This window comes from Coturnix japonica, chromosome 8 (genome assembly GCF_001577835.2).
Source record: "Coturnix japonica isolate 7356 chromosome 8, Coturnix japonica 2.1, whole genome shotgun sequence".
NCBI lineage: Eukaryota > Metazoa > Chordata > Aves > Galliformes > Phasianidae > Coturnix > Coturnix japonica.
In genome coordinates, this window is record NC_029523.1 from 16,632,907 (window position 1) to 16,646,021 (window position 13,115).

Sequence of the window (13,115 nt, forward strand, 5' to 3'; positions counted from 1 at the left end):
CCCAAGTCTCGCGAGGTTCTCCCGCTCTTCCTCCCCCCCCCTCCCCGTGCACGATGCAGCGCAGGAATGTGAAAGGCTCCCGCCCGCCGCCATTTTCTTTCTTTCTTGGCAGGCAGCGGTGGCGGAGCGAGTATGGCGGACTATTCCACGGTGCCACCTCCTGCTTCGGGAGCGCCCGGAGGAGGCGGCGGTGGAGGTGGAGGAGTGAACGATGCTTTTAAAGACGCGCTGCAGAGAGCTAGGCAGGTGTGTGAGAAACGTGGATCTGCGAATCAATGGGAGCCCAATGCAGCTCCCGGCCGGGCCTTGAGCTCCGGGTTGGGCGGTGAGGAGGGGCCCCTCCGCCAGCTCCTCACCGCGGGGGGGTGGGAGGGAAGCGGCGTCCCGTCCCCACACACCTCCCTCCGCGCCGCCAGTCCGCCCTCCTCGGGGCGGTGAAAGGGCCCCCGGCCGCCTCCGCTCCGCCATTGCTCGCGGGGCCTGAGGGGAGCCGAAATCTCGGCCGGGCGCCTTATCGCGGCCTGGGCTCATTGCGGGAGGGCGGCTCCGTGCTCGGCCCCGTATTGTGTCCCCTGAGGCGACCGCGCTGCCCGCCCGACCTGCTCAGACCGGTTGGGAAGGCGCGGATTGAAGGCTGCCATTCGGAAATTCTCCAGCCTCCAAGTTCCCTTTGTAGTTGTTGCGCTACGGGCGATGCTTTCATGAGTTCACGGGCACAATTTTCGTCTCGTCCGGTAATGACCGATCGTGGTTTTAGGCAACATTTGAAGAGCTGGTGTAGTCGGGACTGGCTCCAGTAGTCGAACTCTCCGACGTGCCGCAGTCTTTCTTGAAGAACGGGCAGGAAAGGAAAAGGCCCGTTTAAGGGACGGGGGTGGGGAGGGAAAGTTTTGATTATTTTAAAGGGTGAAATATATTATTTAACCGACTAAATAATATAGAAAGCTTTGGTGTTAAAGGGGTGGTCGCGGTGTTATGGAATACATAAAAAAATAAACCTCTCTTTGGAGAGCTTTTTTAGCAGCATTCTTCCATTTACTTGTTTCAGGTCGTAGTAGTTTGTGTCGTCTGAAGAGTTTAATGTCGTTCAGAATATCTGCTCTTTTTTGTTGTTGCTTTTTCCCCTCACATCTGCCTTTTGTTTAGATTGCAGCAAAGATTGGAGGAGATGCTGGTACGTCCATGAATTCCAATGACTATGGTTATGGAGGACAAAAAAGACCTCTTGAGGATGGAGGTATGCACCCGTTACTGCTGCATTTGTTTTTGTTCAGTGTGGCCATGGTGCCAGAAAGATTTCAGGTGCTTTTTTTGTTGTTGTTTGGTTTGTTTTCCATAGCACGGTAGAAAAACATTTTGTTCCCTTTATAGATCATGACATGCTTTTCCATCTTCAGTTCATCGGGGAAACATACTACATAAGCCTGTTTTATAATATTTTAAAGTGTGGCTTAAAAACTGTTAAGAAAATGTGTGTTGGGGAGGGGGCAGATAATTTTGTGGCTGAGAAACGCTTGTTACAGGTATGTCATTGAAGTCTTCTGTTTCTTGCATCCGACAGTTTGCAGTTTCGAAAGCGTAATTAGAGTAAGAAGTGGCCCCTCTGAGTTCTTTCATATACATTATGATCACATGGGTTCAATTAATAGTATTAATGCATTTTATTGTAAAAGCGTAGGACTTTAAAAAGAGACAGGAAAGTACATATTTTCTACCTTGTAGACATTTTTTCTTAGTCCAATATTAAAGTATATAATATACACCAGATAATAATTAAGTCTCTTAGCTTGTTGCAGATTTTTGGATTTCCTTCATGCTATAATAAAGATTTCTCCTGAAGTGTGTGTGTGTGTCCTCTTCTGTCTCTTCCTAAGCAGCCAGTTTTAACTGAACAGGGTTTGATGTGTTTAGTAAACTCACAAAATCCTGGCTAAAATATGAAAAGACATCTCTGAACTTGTTGAAATGTTCTCATAGGTCTTACAAAAGGGCAATGCTTTCCTTTTTTTTCTTTTTCTTTTTTTTTCCTTTGAGAGGATTGAAACTCAGTCTACAGAATGTAACTAAGGCTTTATATCAGGAGTTCTTGTGTCCTGTAATAAAGTTTTTTTCTATTGATGGTGAGGTTTTTAATATACAAAAATGAGCTAATGATGCTTCAGATGATATATGTAATGTATTCTTTTTATTTTATGTGTAGATGGCTCTTGGACAAGTCCGAGCAGTACAACACACTGGGAGGGAATGCCCTCTCCTTTTAAAGGCAGGAATTTTTATTTATTACCTGTGTTTAGTATGTAAACATGACATAAACTAGTGGATCTTTCTGGATAGACACAAATATTTCTTGGAATATGTGTCTTGAATTTTTGCTGCACATAATCATGGTGGTTCATGTAACCTATATTTTGGGGTGGGAAGGAAGCATCTGAAGTCTGTCTTTTCAGATAAAGGTTAGTTATGCCTTTTATTCCTTTACTGTACAAAAAGGATTTGGATAGTAGTGATATAGTTGCTTTTAATCTGCTTTTTTTTTTTTTTTTTTTTTGTAAGTTTTATGCTATGAAATGCTTGATATTTGGATAGGAATTTAGTACCAAAATCCAGGTTGAGTTTGCATTGCTGTGTGATACTGTGGTGTTTACAAATGTTTGATCTAGACTTGTAGTTATTGTCAGATTTTATTTTATTTTTTCCTTTAAATTCGTTAGTTTTTGTGTGGATTTTTTTTTATTTACCTATAGAAGCATCATTAGCTTGAGCAGCCAATAGACATAAACTTTGTTCCTTGTCTTAGTTAAGTTTCAGTGACTGGGTATCTGAGTGATCTACAGTGTGTTCTAAGAACTCCACCTTTTGTTTAACTACTGAATAGATACGCAGAGAAACCTAACGTATTTTCAGCTGTACTAACCAAGTGCTGAGTGCTCGTGAGATTCTTTCTTCTATTCAGATGATCAACTTCCTGAAATTGGAGGAAAATAAAAAAGAAAAAATAAGAAAGGGGGACTAAAATACACTGGAAAGTTGCACTTCACACTAAAAGGTGTTAACGGTTCTTGAATTTCCTGGCAAAAAAATTTAAAAAATCTTAATTTTGCAGATCAACCAGATGCTAAGAAAGTTGCTCCTCAGAATGACTGTAAGTAGTTTTTATTTTGTTGGGAAAAAAAATAAATAAAACTCCTAAACAAGTGTAGTATTTTCAGAATGACAGTTTCAAACTGTGTTCTGGTAGGTGGTACTTTAATCAGTGAGATCATAAGAATGGCTGGAGGGTTGTACCTTCCTTCTTTGAAGCTGTGCAAATCTGCTTCGTAAAACTGAAAAGGAAATGTTAGCAACAACTAAGAATAGTTTGGTTACATTTTTAAACATCTTGATAAGACTTGTTAAAAAGTCAGGTTGGATAGATGTCTGCGTGGATGAGTTTTATTAAACAAAAATCTTAGCTGTAAATTATAGTATTTTCTTGAGTTTAATTCTCAAAACTTGTTTTACAGCTTTTGGAAATCAGCTACCACCAATGCATCAACAACAAAGGTAAGGGTTAATGCTACATCTTATGTAAAGTTTTCCACTGTACTAAAAGCATTTTCAAGAAATTATTTTGGAAAAGTGATACCGATGCATAAAACAGTTACTCCATGTTTGTGTCATAATTGAAATTTAGCTGCAGCAGTCCCACGCCAAACCTTTAAAGTGCATCTGGTAATATCTTGCTGTCTTGTCTTTTCTTGGCAGCCAATGCTGTGCATCAAAAATAGAAGGGGGAAAATGAATTGCTTTTCCTTAGTAGCGTTACCAAAAGTTGGAAGTAGAAGTAAGGGGAAAGGAGCTCAGTGCTGTCTTAAAAACAGAGAAGGAATGGATTTAAACAATAAGTAGGGGTGGACTTAAGACAGCTTATAATTTAGCCAGCTGCTTTTGGTACAGCTTATATTTTTATTTGTCCCTGAACAAATGCATCCAATGTGTTCTGTCCTTTGCCTTTGAGGGACATATAGATAAAGCTTGTTAACAATACACTGTCTTTTTCTGTACCTCACATCACATAAAGAGAATAAAGGCTAGAATCAATTGATTCATGTTGAATTTGTTCCGGTCACATTTGAAGATTCCTAGTTTGCTTGCCACTATGCTTGCGTATGACTTCCTTCCTCTAGTTTAATGGGATGTTATCTCTAAATTTAGTGCTTCTTTGGTCTCTGTATGCTCACTACCTTTGTTTTAACCTTCTCTACAGGTCTGTGATGACAGAGGAGTACAAAGTTCCAGATGGAATGGTTGGATTCAGTAAGTAGTCTGCAGTATTGCATTATAGTGAGGGATTTTAGCAGATGCTGTTAATACAAGTATCATTCTCTGTTTTCTTTCTACAAGTCATCGGCAGAGGAGGAGAGCAGATCTCACGCATACAGCAAGAGTCAGGATGTAAAATACAGATTGCACCTGGTAACTATTTCTGTTTGGTTTTGGTTTTTTGTTTGTTTTTTTTTTGTCTGATTGCCTTCATTCATAGCTTCATTTAAGGTACATTTTAATTCATGTCCTAATCATGGTTATCACAGATTAAAGAAGCACAAATATTGTAATAGAATTCTTCAGTGACCTTCCAATTGTTTTTGTATTATGTCTAGCTTCTTCAACTCTTTTGTGACTGCTAAATTGATTTTATTTTATAATCCTAGATAGTGGGGGCCTGCCTGAAAGGTCATGCATGTTAACTGGAACCCCAGAATCTGTTCAGTAAGTAAAATAAATTCCTGATATTCATACTTAAATATGCTGCACATTTCATTTTTTACATCTAAATGTAATGTTTAGGTCGTGTTTAATTTCCATTGAAGAGACCATCTAGCGCTAAATATGTACAGAATCCCTGATACTGCAGTCAGCATATTTGTGGTTTAAAGATAAAAGTCTATATAGTTAATAAACTTAGAAATTTAAGTCCAACACGTGTTTTTGGTACTGTTTATCTAACTGTACGCTTCTGAGGATGAAATGGATAACTGAATGCTAGGAAATAATAATAAAATTCTAATATGCAAAAATGAAACTCAACTGTAATTCAAAAGATTAAGGAAAAAAAGTAATGTTTAAGAGAAGGGGTTACTCAGAGTGCAGTTTGACAGTTCTTAAGTCTGTATTTGGTGTAAACTGTGTAACCAAAGGTACACAAGTAATGCCAGCCAGCAAAATACGCTTCAGCCTTCTTGTGTTGAGAGGAGAAGGTGATAGCAAAATCATTTTTTACTGGGACAGAAGTTTTATACTTGACAACTTGCTTATCTTGGCTTGGCTAGGAGTGATCTTAGCTGTGTTAGTATAGTTGGTAGTGCCTCATTAGCTCCTTCCACTTCATAGTTTCAGGTAAGGCCTACAGCTACACGTTGATGCTTTGTTAAAGTAGCATGGGCATTCACCTCGTACCTTGCAGCTAAGTATGCTGTTGTTCATAATGTCACTCCTTCATGGGAGTTTCCTTTCTAATTATAGTCTGTTCAGCTCATGTGTTACAAGGAGGAGTTTGTAGCTGATGTTAGTGCTGTAATAATGATTTTACTCTGGCACTTAACTGTATGTGAGGTGTATATACTTGTTTTTGTCTGCTTTTCTTGTAATGTTTGGAAGTGCTAATACCTTTACATTTCATGCAGAATCAAAAAGCAAGTATGACTGTACTGGATGTTAATGCTAGGTTTATTACAGTCTTTTTTGTTTCTTTTGCCTTGTTTGTAAGTCCTAACATCAGATGCTCTAAAATTAGCTGCTTGTAGGTGAAAGAAAAAGTTCTTTCACATTAGGCTGCCTATACTAACTACTGAAATTAAGAGCAAAGTTAGAATAAACTTCCATTTTTTTGTGATTTTAGTGCACCAGACAAGAATAAACTGTGGCTTTGTCAACACCTCTAGTTAATTCTGAAATTTTAATAATATTTTTAAGTATGAGGTTTCTGTCTTCTTTTTTCCTGAATTAACTTTTCTCTATGTAAATTCAGGCAAAATAGTCATGTTTGAGGGGGTAACAAGTTTGCTCAAAGAACTACCTTTTTTGTTGTGACGTTGGGGTGCGTTTAGGCTTACCCACATTACTTTGTCTCTAGTTTCTTAAGATTCTGATATAAATTTACAGAGTTTTTCCTTATTTCTTAGAGTGATTACACTTCCTCTGCAGAAATTTTTTGGCTGATGGTGGTTTTGCAGGGAGCCTTTTGACATTCCTGGTGTTTCTCAGATTAGCTGCACATTGTGCGGTCTAGTTCTTTGTTTGTTTGTTTCTTGCACAACTGTGTATGTTGTGATTCAGTAAAACAAACAAACAAATCCCTGTGGATTTGATAACTTGGATCCGTATAACTTACAGACCCTTCTGTGCTTGTCTCGATCAAGCAGAAGAAAAGAATTAGTTTGATAATGGAAATGAGTTGAAATTTCAGCCTCTGAGCAGTTCAAGATTAATTTGTTTGTACTATTCCTGCAGATAGTATAACTAGAACTAAAAGACAGTCTTTGCAGCCTACCTGTTGTTTGATACAGTGGAACATTTTCATAAGAAACTCTGCCCTCTCTCTGATCATCCTCTGGACCCACTTTAACAGATCCGTGTCCCCAGCACTGAGTGCAGTGCCTCGTGTGGGGTCTTGAGAGAGCAGAACAGAGGGGAAAAATCACGTCTTTCATCCTGCTAGTCATGGTTCTTTTGATGCAGCCCAGGGTGTGCTTGCAGCTTAAACAGCTGCCTGTATATGGCTGAATCACTGAGTTTTAACATCAGCCAATACTTCTAAGCCCTTCTTCTCAGAACTTCCTTCAATCCACTCTCCATCTTGCCTGTATTTCAGCTTGGGATTGCTCTAACCCAGCTGGTTTGGAGATTGTGGTCTTAATGATAGTTAATTTCCACAAACATGGCAAAAATCATTTGTCTGTCAGAGGGAGAGATAATACCTTTAACTGTTAAAGAAGCTGCTGGGTGTGTTCTGTGCTTTGATGCTAGAATGCACATTGGATAGAGACCTGGGAAAAGGATTGAAAACATTTCCCTTAAGAGAACTGCATCATTTTTGATAACAGATTACTTCTTTTCTTTTCCAAGGTCTAGAAGGAAATTCCATAGGGGGGTTGCGCTCAAGGTCTTGAGAAGTGTATGTTTATGAAGTAGCAGGTGTCCTTGATGCATTTCTGAAACTTAAGTGCATAAAGGGGTCTGAGATCTTTTAACTTGATTTCTTTTAAGGAGAATGGACATGGACAAGTGATAAATGCAGGAATTTATAAGCACGTATGTTCCTTTGCAGATCAGCGAAGAGATTACTTGATCAAATAGTTGAAAAGGGAAGACCTGCACCTGGCTTTCATCATGGGGATGGACCTGGAAACGCAGTCCAAGAAATTATGATTCCAGCAAGTAAAGCAGGATTAGTTATCGGTAAAGGTGGAGAGACAATTAAGCAATTACAGGTATATGTGTATCTGTTTTTGAAGTGTGTGGTAGTACTAGATCTGGATTTGAGTGAGTATTGACCTCCTTTTTGTTGAATAGGAGCGAGCAGGTGTCAAAATGGTCATGATTCAAGATGGTCCACAGAACACTGGTGCTGACAAACCCCTTAGAATAACTGGAGACCCTTATAAAGTTCAGGTAAGGAGTCATTCAGAATTCAGAGAATTCCTAAGTCTGTGATGATATTGCAGTACCTAAATGAACTTTCTTTGTGTTTTTAGCAAGCCAAGGAAATGGTGCTGGAGTTAATTCGTGATCAAGGTGGCTTTAGAGAGGTGCGCAACGAATATGGGTCAAGAATAGGAGGAAATGAAGGGATAGACGTAAGCATGGTTGAAAAACTTGTTCACTGTATTTTGAGATGTTAATGTTAAAATGTTAAAGTGATTAATATTGTTGAAAGTTTTTTACTAGATTCTGCAAGTAACTGTAGTGTGTAAGTAGTATTTGTTAATTGCTTAACTTCTGCTTTTAAATGGTGTGCAGTATTCATTTTATATTACCAACAGTTCTGAAGAGCCACAGTTAGCTGGCGAATGTAAATCTTGTAAATGAAAGCAAGTAAGTTCTATGGCTAAGTATATAATGCTATAAAATGATGAAGTTGTACTTGAGTTTGGACACGAGTATTTAATTCCACCTGTTATGCAAATTTTGAACTTGTAACTTCCTCAGAGGTGAAGCTGAAAGTTACACCTACTGAACTCTGCTATTTAGGCCTATTAGAACTTCATGCTCTTTGCTTGTGGACAGTATATTGTCCACTGCAATTTCTACCATTATAAGAATGTGCAGTGCAGAGGATTTCCTTCTTTCTCATGCTGTCTTCCATTATTTATTGAGCTTGTGTCTTGATAGTTGATGTTAAAAAAATAAAATTAAAAATCACTCTTAAAAAACCTTAAGAGCCATAGGTCCAGCCTTAGTTTTCCATTCTAACATGTTACCCTTTCATTTTGTTTAAGGTTCCAATACCACGGTTTGCTGTAGGTATTGTAATTGGAAGAAATGGGGAAATGATCAAAAAGATTCAGAATGATGCTGGTGTTAGGATCCAATTTAAGCCAGGTTGGTAATAAATCTGCATGTTTTTTTGAATAAGTTTAATGGATTACATTTACTGGAACCATTCATTTTTATTCTAGATGATGGAACAACTCCAGATAGGATAGCCCAAATCACAGGGCCTCCTGATAGATGTCAACACGCTGCAGAAATCATTACAGATCTTCTTCGAAGTGTTCAGGTTGGGTAATATTTAATGTTATTTAAAATATCCTATTTGGCTTTTAGAAACCCTGAGAATATTTAAAAATAGTGTGTAACAAGAAACCAGTGTAATGCAGAGTTGTGTAAAGCATATAAAACACGATTCAGGTGTTTTGTGAGATTCTACTTGTTAAAACATCAGATTATTTCTGAACAAATGATGTGATTATTCCAAGCAAGTAACCAGCTGGCATTAATAATTTGTCTGCAGTAATTTTCGTAAAAATACTAATCTGTTGCGTTTTCTTTTTAGGCTGGTAACCCTGGTGGACCAGGAGGACCCGGTGGTCGAGGAAGGGGTAGAGGTCAAGGCAACTGGAACATGGGGCCCCCTGGTGGATTACAGGAATTCAATTTTATTGTTCCCACTGGCAAAACTGGATTAATCATTGGCAAAGGCAATGTATCTTTTCATATATAAATATGCACCTCTGTGTTTAAAAAAAATAACCTTTTTCTTTCTGTTTCTATAAACATTCATACTAAAGAGGTGTTTGGAGAAAAGCCCCTGCATATGGTTCCGTGTGTAGCATAGCAACACAGTCTTGCTGAATTAAAACACTCTTTCTTTTCATGGAACAGCTTGATTTGGAACGAACTTTAAAGATCATCCAATTCCAACCCCCTGACATGGGCATGGTTTCCAAGCTCTATATCAGGCTGCCCAGTTGCCCCATCCAGCCTGGCCTTAAATGCCTCCAGGTATCCTGAACTTCACTGGGCAGCCTGTGCCAGTGCCTCACCATCTTCCATGAGATAAAAAAAAAGAATATATATTCTTCTAACATCTAATCTAAATCTCCCATCTTTTAGTTTAGAACCATTACTCCTTGTCCTAGCACTATCAGACTTAGGTAGGAAAGATTTTCCTCAGCAAAACACACCTCAGTAGCTAAAAACCAAGCAATCAATTTTTCTAATCCATGTATTTAAAAGTGATAAATACTAAGCTAGTATTGTAGCAATACTATAAAACTTGTAGTGTTTGCTACATTCTTAGATGTGTGTTCTGCTTAACTTGCTTTGGAATTTGTTTCATCAGCATTTGTAAATCACTCTAAAACTAATTTTCATACATAATGGTGAAGATCTTTTGCAATGGAATGCTGTGACAATTTCTTCGGTATTTATTAATATTGTCACTTCTCATAGAATTTCACTTTTTAAGTTAGTGTATGCTTGAAAGGGCTGCTCTTCTTTTGTAGTGTATTTTTCAGACAGCAAATAGGCTGACAAAGTTCAGTTCTTGACTTAGCAGGTCAATTTATTTTATTTATTTTTTTTAAATGCCAAATGACCTGTCTTGAAACACAAGTATCTTCTCAGGATTCTCTGGTGGGAAGAGCTGATTTAGGGGTATTTCTGTTCGTAGTGCACTGCAAAAAACAGACATTGGCATATGTTCATTTCTATGGGGTTTTGTAATCTGTTTTTAATGCCTGCTTTATAGGAGGATTAGGCTTAATGGTTGTGTTCAATGATATCTGCAGGTACTGTTTGCTGTTTGTGACTAATGTTATATCTTTACACGGGTGGAAAAAGAAGTAAACAGCGTAGTAGGAGTTCTTTGCTGTTTTTTGTTGGTTTTTTTAGTAACGATATTGTCTTAAATCGTATTTACTGGTTTATTGCAATCAATGCTCTAGGTACAGTGAAGACTTTTCTTATGTGTTCTTACACAACTCATGCATGTCAGTTCTTAATTTTAAACTTCCATATAGCTGATTTTTCTCTTTTTTATTGAATCTTGGTGTTTTCACTTAATACATGAATGTTATAGAAGTGTGTGTTTCATTATAGGTGGTGAAACTATTAAAAGCATAAGCCAACAGTCTGGTGCTAGAATAGAGCTTCAAAGAAATCCTCCACCTAATGCAGACCCAAACATGAAGATGTTTACTATCCGTGGAACACCCCAGCAAATAGATTACGCTCGACAACTTATAGAAGAAAAGATTGGAGTGAGTGTTCAACTGTATTTTGTTTTATAACTAAACAGAGAATATAGCTAGATTCTTGCGAGATAATTTTTTTCCCTTTTATTTCACTTCCAAATTACTTTATCATATAATAAGTTCATTGATAATGAATTGTGTCTGTGTTTACAGTAAATAATTTCTGTAATGGTAAGTTGTTGAATATGCCTGCTTAGTGCATAATGATACATTTGACAACTTCAAAGATAGCCTTAATTTTCTTAGAACTAGTAAATTCCTTGCTTAGCATTCTACTCTTAATATGCACAGTTACAGTTCTAATTTGTAAATGGCACTTTATTTTTGTATGCCTGTGTATGCGTGTAAAAAAAAATCTACTGCCTGTTTTTTTTACCTGACTTTACAAACATATATAATCTTGTGATGGCCAGATTGAGATACATCGCTATTTTAAAACATTGATGGTTTTGCTTTGTCGCTGCTTTTCTTTTTTTTTAAGCTTGTGGAATAATTGGTGTTTTTCTAAAATTCTTCTTCATCAAGAAAACTGAAATAAGTGCAACTTAAAGTGGCTGTAGAAGTAATAACTATTTGTTAACCTAATTAAATATTAAATATTACCAAAAAGACCATATTCTCCAAGGAAATTTAAGGACCATCAGACAGACCTTTTAGACGCAGTTCTTAAATTGTTCAGATTTGTGCATCTGAACTACAGACGAGTCTTTATTCTGAGTTGATTTTCATCAATGTGCTACTTCTGTTACAGGGTCCGGTAAATCCATTGGGTCCGCCTGTTCCCCATGGACCCCATGGTGTTGTTCCTGGCCCACACGGACCTCCTGGGCCACCAGGCCCTGGTGCTCCCATGGGACCATATAACCCAGCTCCTTATAATCCAGGGCCTCCTGGCCCAGCACCTCAGTAAGTATTGCTTCAGCGATATTTCTTCCTTGTAGGGTGACCCTAAGACTGGTTCTCTATTTATTTATTACTTGGTCTTTTCTAGTGGTCCTCCAGCTCCGTATGCTCCACAAGGATGGGGAAATGCTTATCCACACTGGCAGCCACCAAATCCACCAGATCCAGGTAGGGAATGGAGCACAGTTTGCTGTAGCGTGGTAAACTTCGAGTGTGTTTGTTTTGTCCTTACAAGTACATGCATTCTTAATATGTGTGTTTCACTGGTAAATCTGAAAGGCTTTCTTTACAGGCGGTCAATTTATGTTTTATACTTTCCCCATTTCTTGAGATGTTGAAATCTGGTTGTTAGAGCTGGAATGTGCTTCTTCATTACATGTTATTGATCTTGCATCCCAGTTTATGATGCTTCTTGTGAGGTGCTTGGTTATCTGATTTTTGTGCAAATCCATCCATTTTTTTTCTTGTAATGGAATATGATTAGCTTTGTTGTTGTTGCATAAAGTTCTTTGATGAGAATGTGTTTTCTTTTTCAGTACTCAGTGAGTTCTTATTTTAAACAGCCTCCCTGATCCTGACCTTGAACAAAATGCCGTGTTGTGTGTTTCTAGCTTTTGTTGTCCTATATGAGATTGCTCTTCAGAGTCTGGTACAAATGTATTTTGTTCAGTCCTTTTTGAGGAATAAAACTTCTCTTGCACAGTTTTTTTAATACAGTAAAAGTACATAGGATTATGTATTTTGAGGCTTTGTTATAACAGATTTGTATTCTCTTTGAAATGCATCTTTGTAGGATCTGTTTTTTCTGTTTCTGTTTATCTTTGTCAAAATCAGGAGTATTTTCTTAATTACAACTTCCTGAAGTTTTAGTCTCCTGCTTTTAAGTTACATCCTTTGGTTGGACTAAAGCAAGTGGGGAATCTCAACTGCAGTCGCAGAAGGCATGGTAAGGCTAGATGCTTGAGTCACTTGTACCTCATTGGTTTGAGGTAGGCATTCTTCAGAACTTCAACTGAAAGATTTCAGTTTCCTTTTTTGTTAAAACAGAATACATCATTTTCTGATAGCCACTGATCCTGGAACGAGTGGATAAGATAGGGCTTTGGAAGATGCCACAGTCTAGAGTTTTGTTCATATTGAAGACTTCTATATAGCTGCTCTAGGCAAAGAACCACCTGTAGATTCAGTTCCTAAGCTTATATGGTAATTTTGCATGTGTTCTGCTTTGTATTTAAAAATGCCTATTGCAAGTACTTGAAAGTAGATTGATTCGGGGTGACTGGACCTGAAATCTCAGCCTACCAATAATCATTTAATCCACAATCGCTGCCAGAAAGTTGGTCTTTTTCATTACCAGCTTTTTATGGTTTTATGATGAAAAATGGCAAATACTTGTGTTGATTATTTTATTGCTGTTTTTCAGGTTAATACTTGACTTACAAATCTAATGAAGTTTTCGTTGGTGCAGTTGAAGTT

General features: G+C 38.0%; 1 protein-coding gene across 22 annotated transcripts in view; it reads left to right on the forward strand.

Moving 5' to 3' along the window:
- Positions 1–40: 40 nt before the first annotated feature.
- The window catches only part of FUBP1 (far upstream element binding protein 1), a 43,038-nt gene continuing 29,963 nt past the window's right edge, over positions 41–13,115 (forward strand). For 12 of the 22 annotated variants that reach the window (XR_001556844.2, XR_001556845.2, XR_001556847.2 and 9 more), the window contains exons 1-17: positions 43–246; positions 1,147–1,237; positions 2,201–2,263; positions 3,104–3,142; positions 3,504–3,543; positions 4,247–4,296; positions 4,384–4,455; positions 4,692–4,749; positions 7,307–7,469; positions 7,552–7,650; positions 7,734–7,835; positions 8,478–8,580; positions 8,658–8,758; positions 9,035–9,179; positions 10,582–10,742; positions 11,488–11,642; positions 11,728–11,807. Coding sequence is in view for 12 of the 22 variants with exons in the window: in XM_015869986.2 (XP_015725472.1) it covers positions 133–246; positions 1,147–1,237; positions 2,201–2,263; positions 3,104–3,142; positions 3,504–3,543; positions 4,247–4,296; positions 4,384–4,455; positions 4,692–4,749; positions 7,307–7,469; positions 7,552–7,650; positions 7,734–7,835; positions 8,478–8,580; positions 8,658–8,758; positions 9,035–9,179; positions 10,582–10,742; positions 11,488–11,642; positions 11,728–11,807 (1,636 nt within the window). In the remaining 10 variants the exon portion in view is untranslated. Of the gene's footprint in view, positions 247–1,146; positions 1,238–2,200; positions 2,264–3,103; positions 3,143–3,503; positions 3,544–4,246; positions 4,297–4,383; positions 4,456–4,691; positions 4,750–7,306; positions 7,470–7,551; positions 7,651–7,733; positions 7,836–8,477; positions 8,581–8,657; positions 8,759–9,034; positions 9,180–10,581; positions 10,743–11,487; positions 11,643–11,727; positions 11,808–13,115 lie in introns of all 22 variants that reach the window. The other 10 variants (XR_001556854.2, XM_015869991.2, XM_015870000.2 and 7 more) reach the window with 4 other exon arrangements.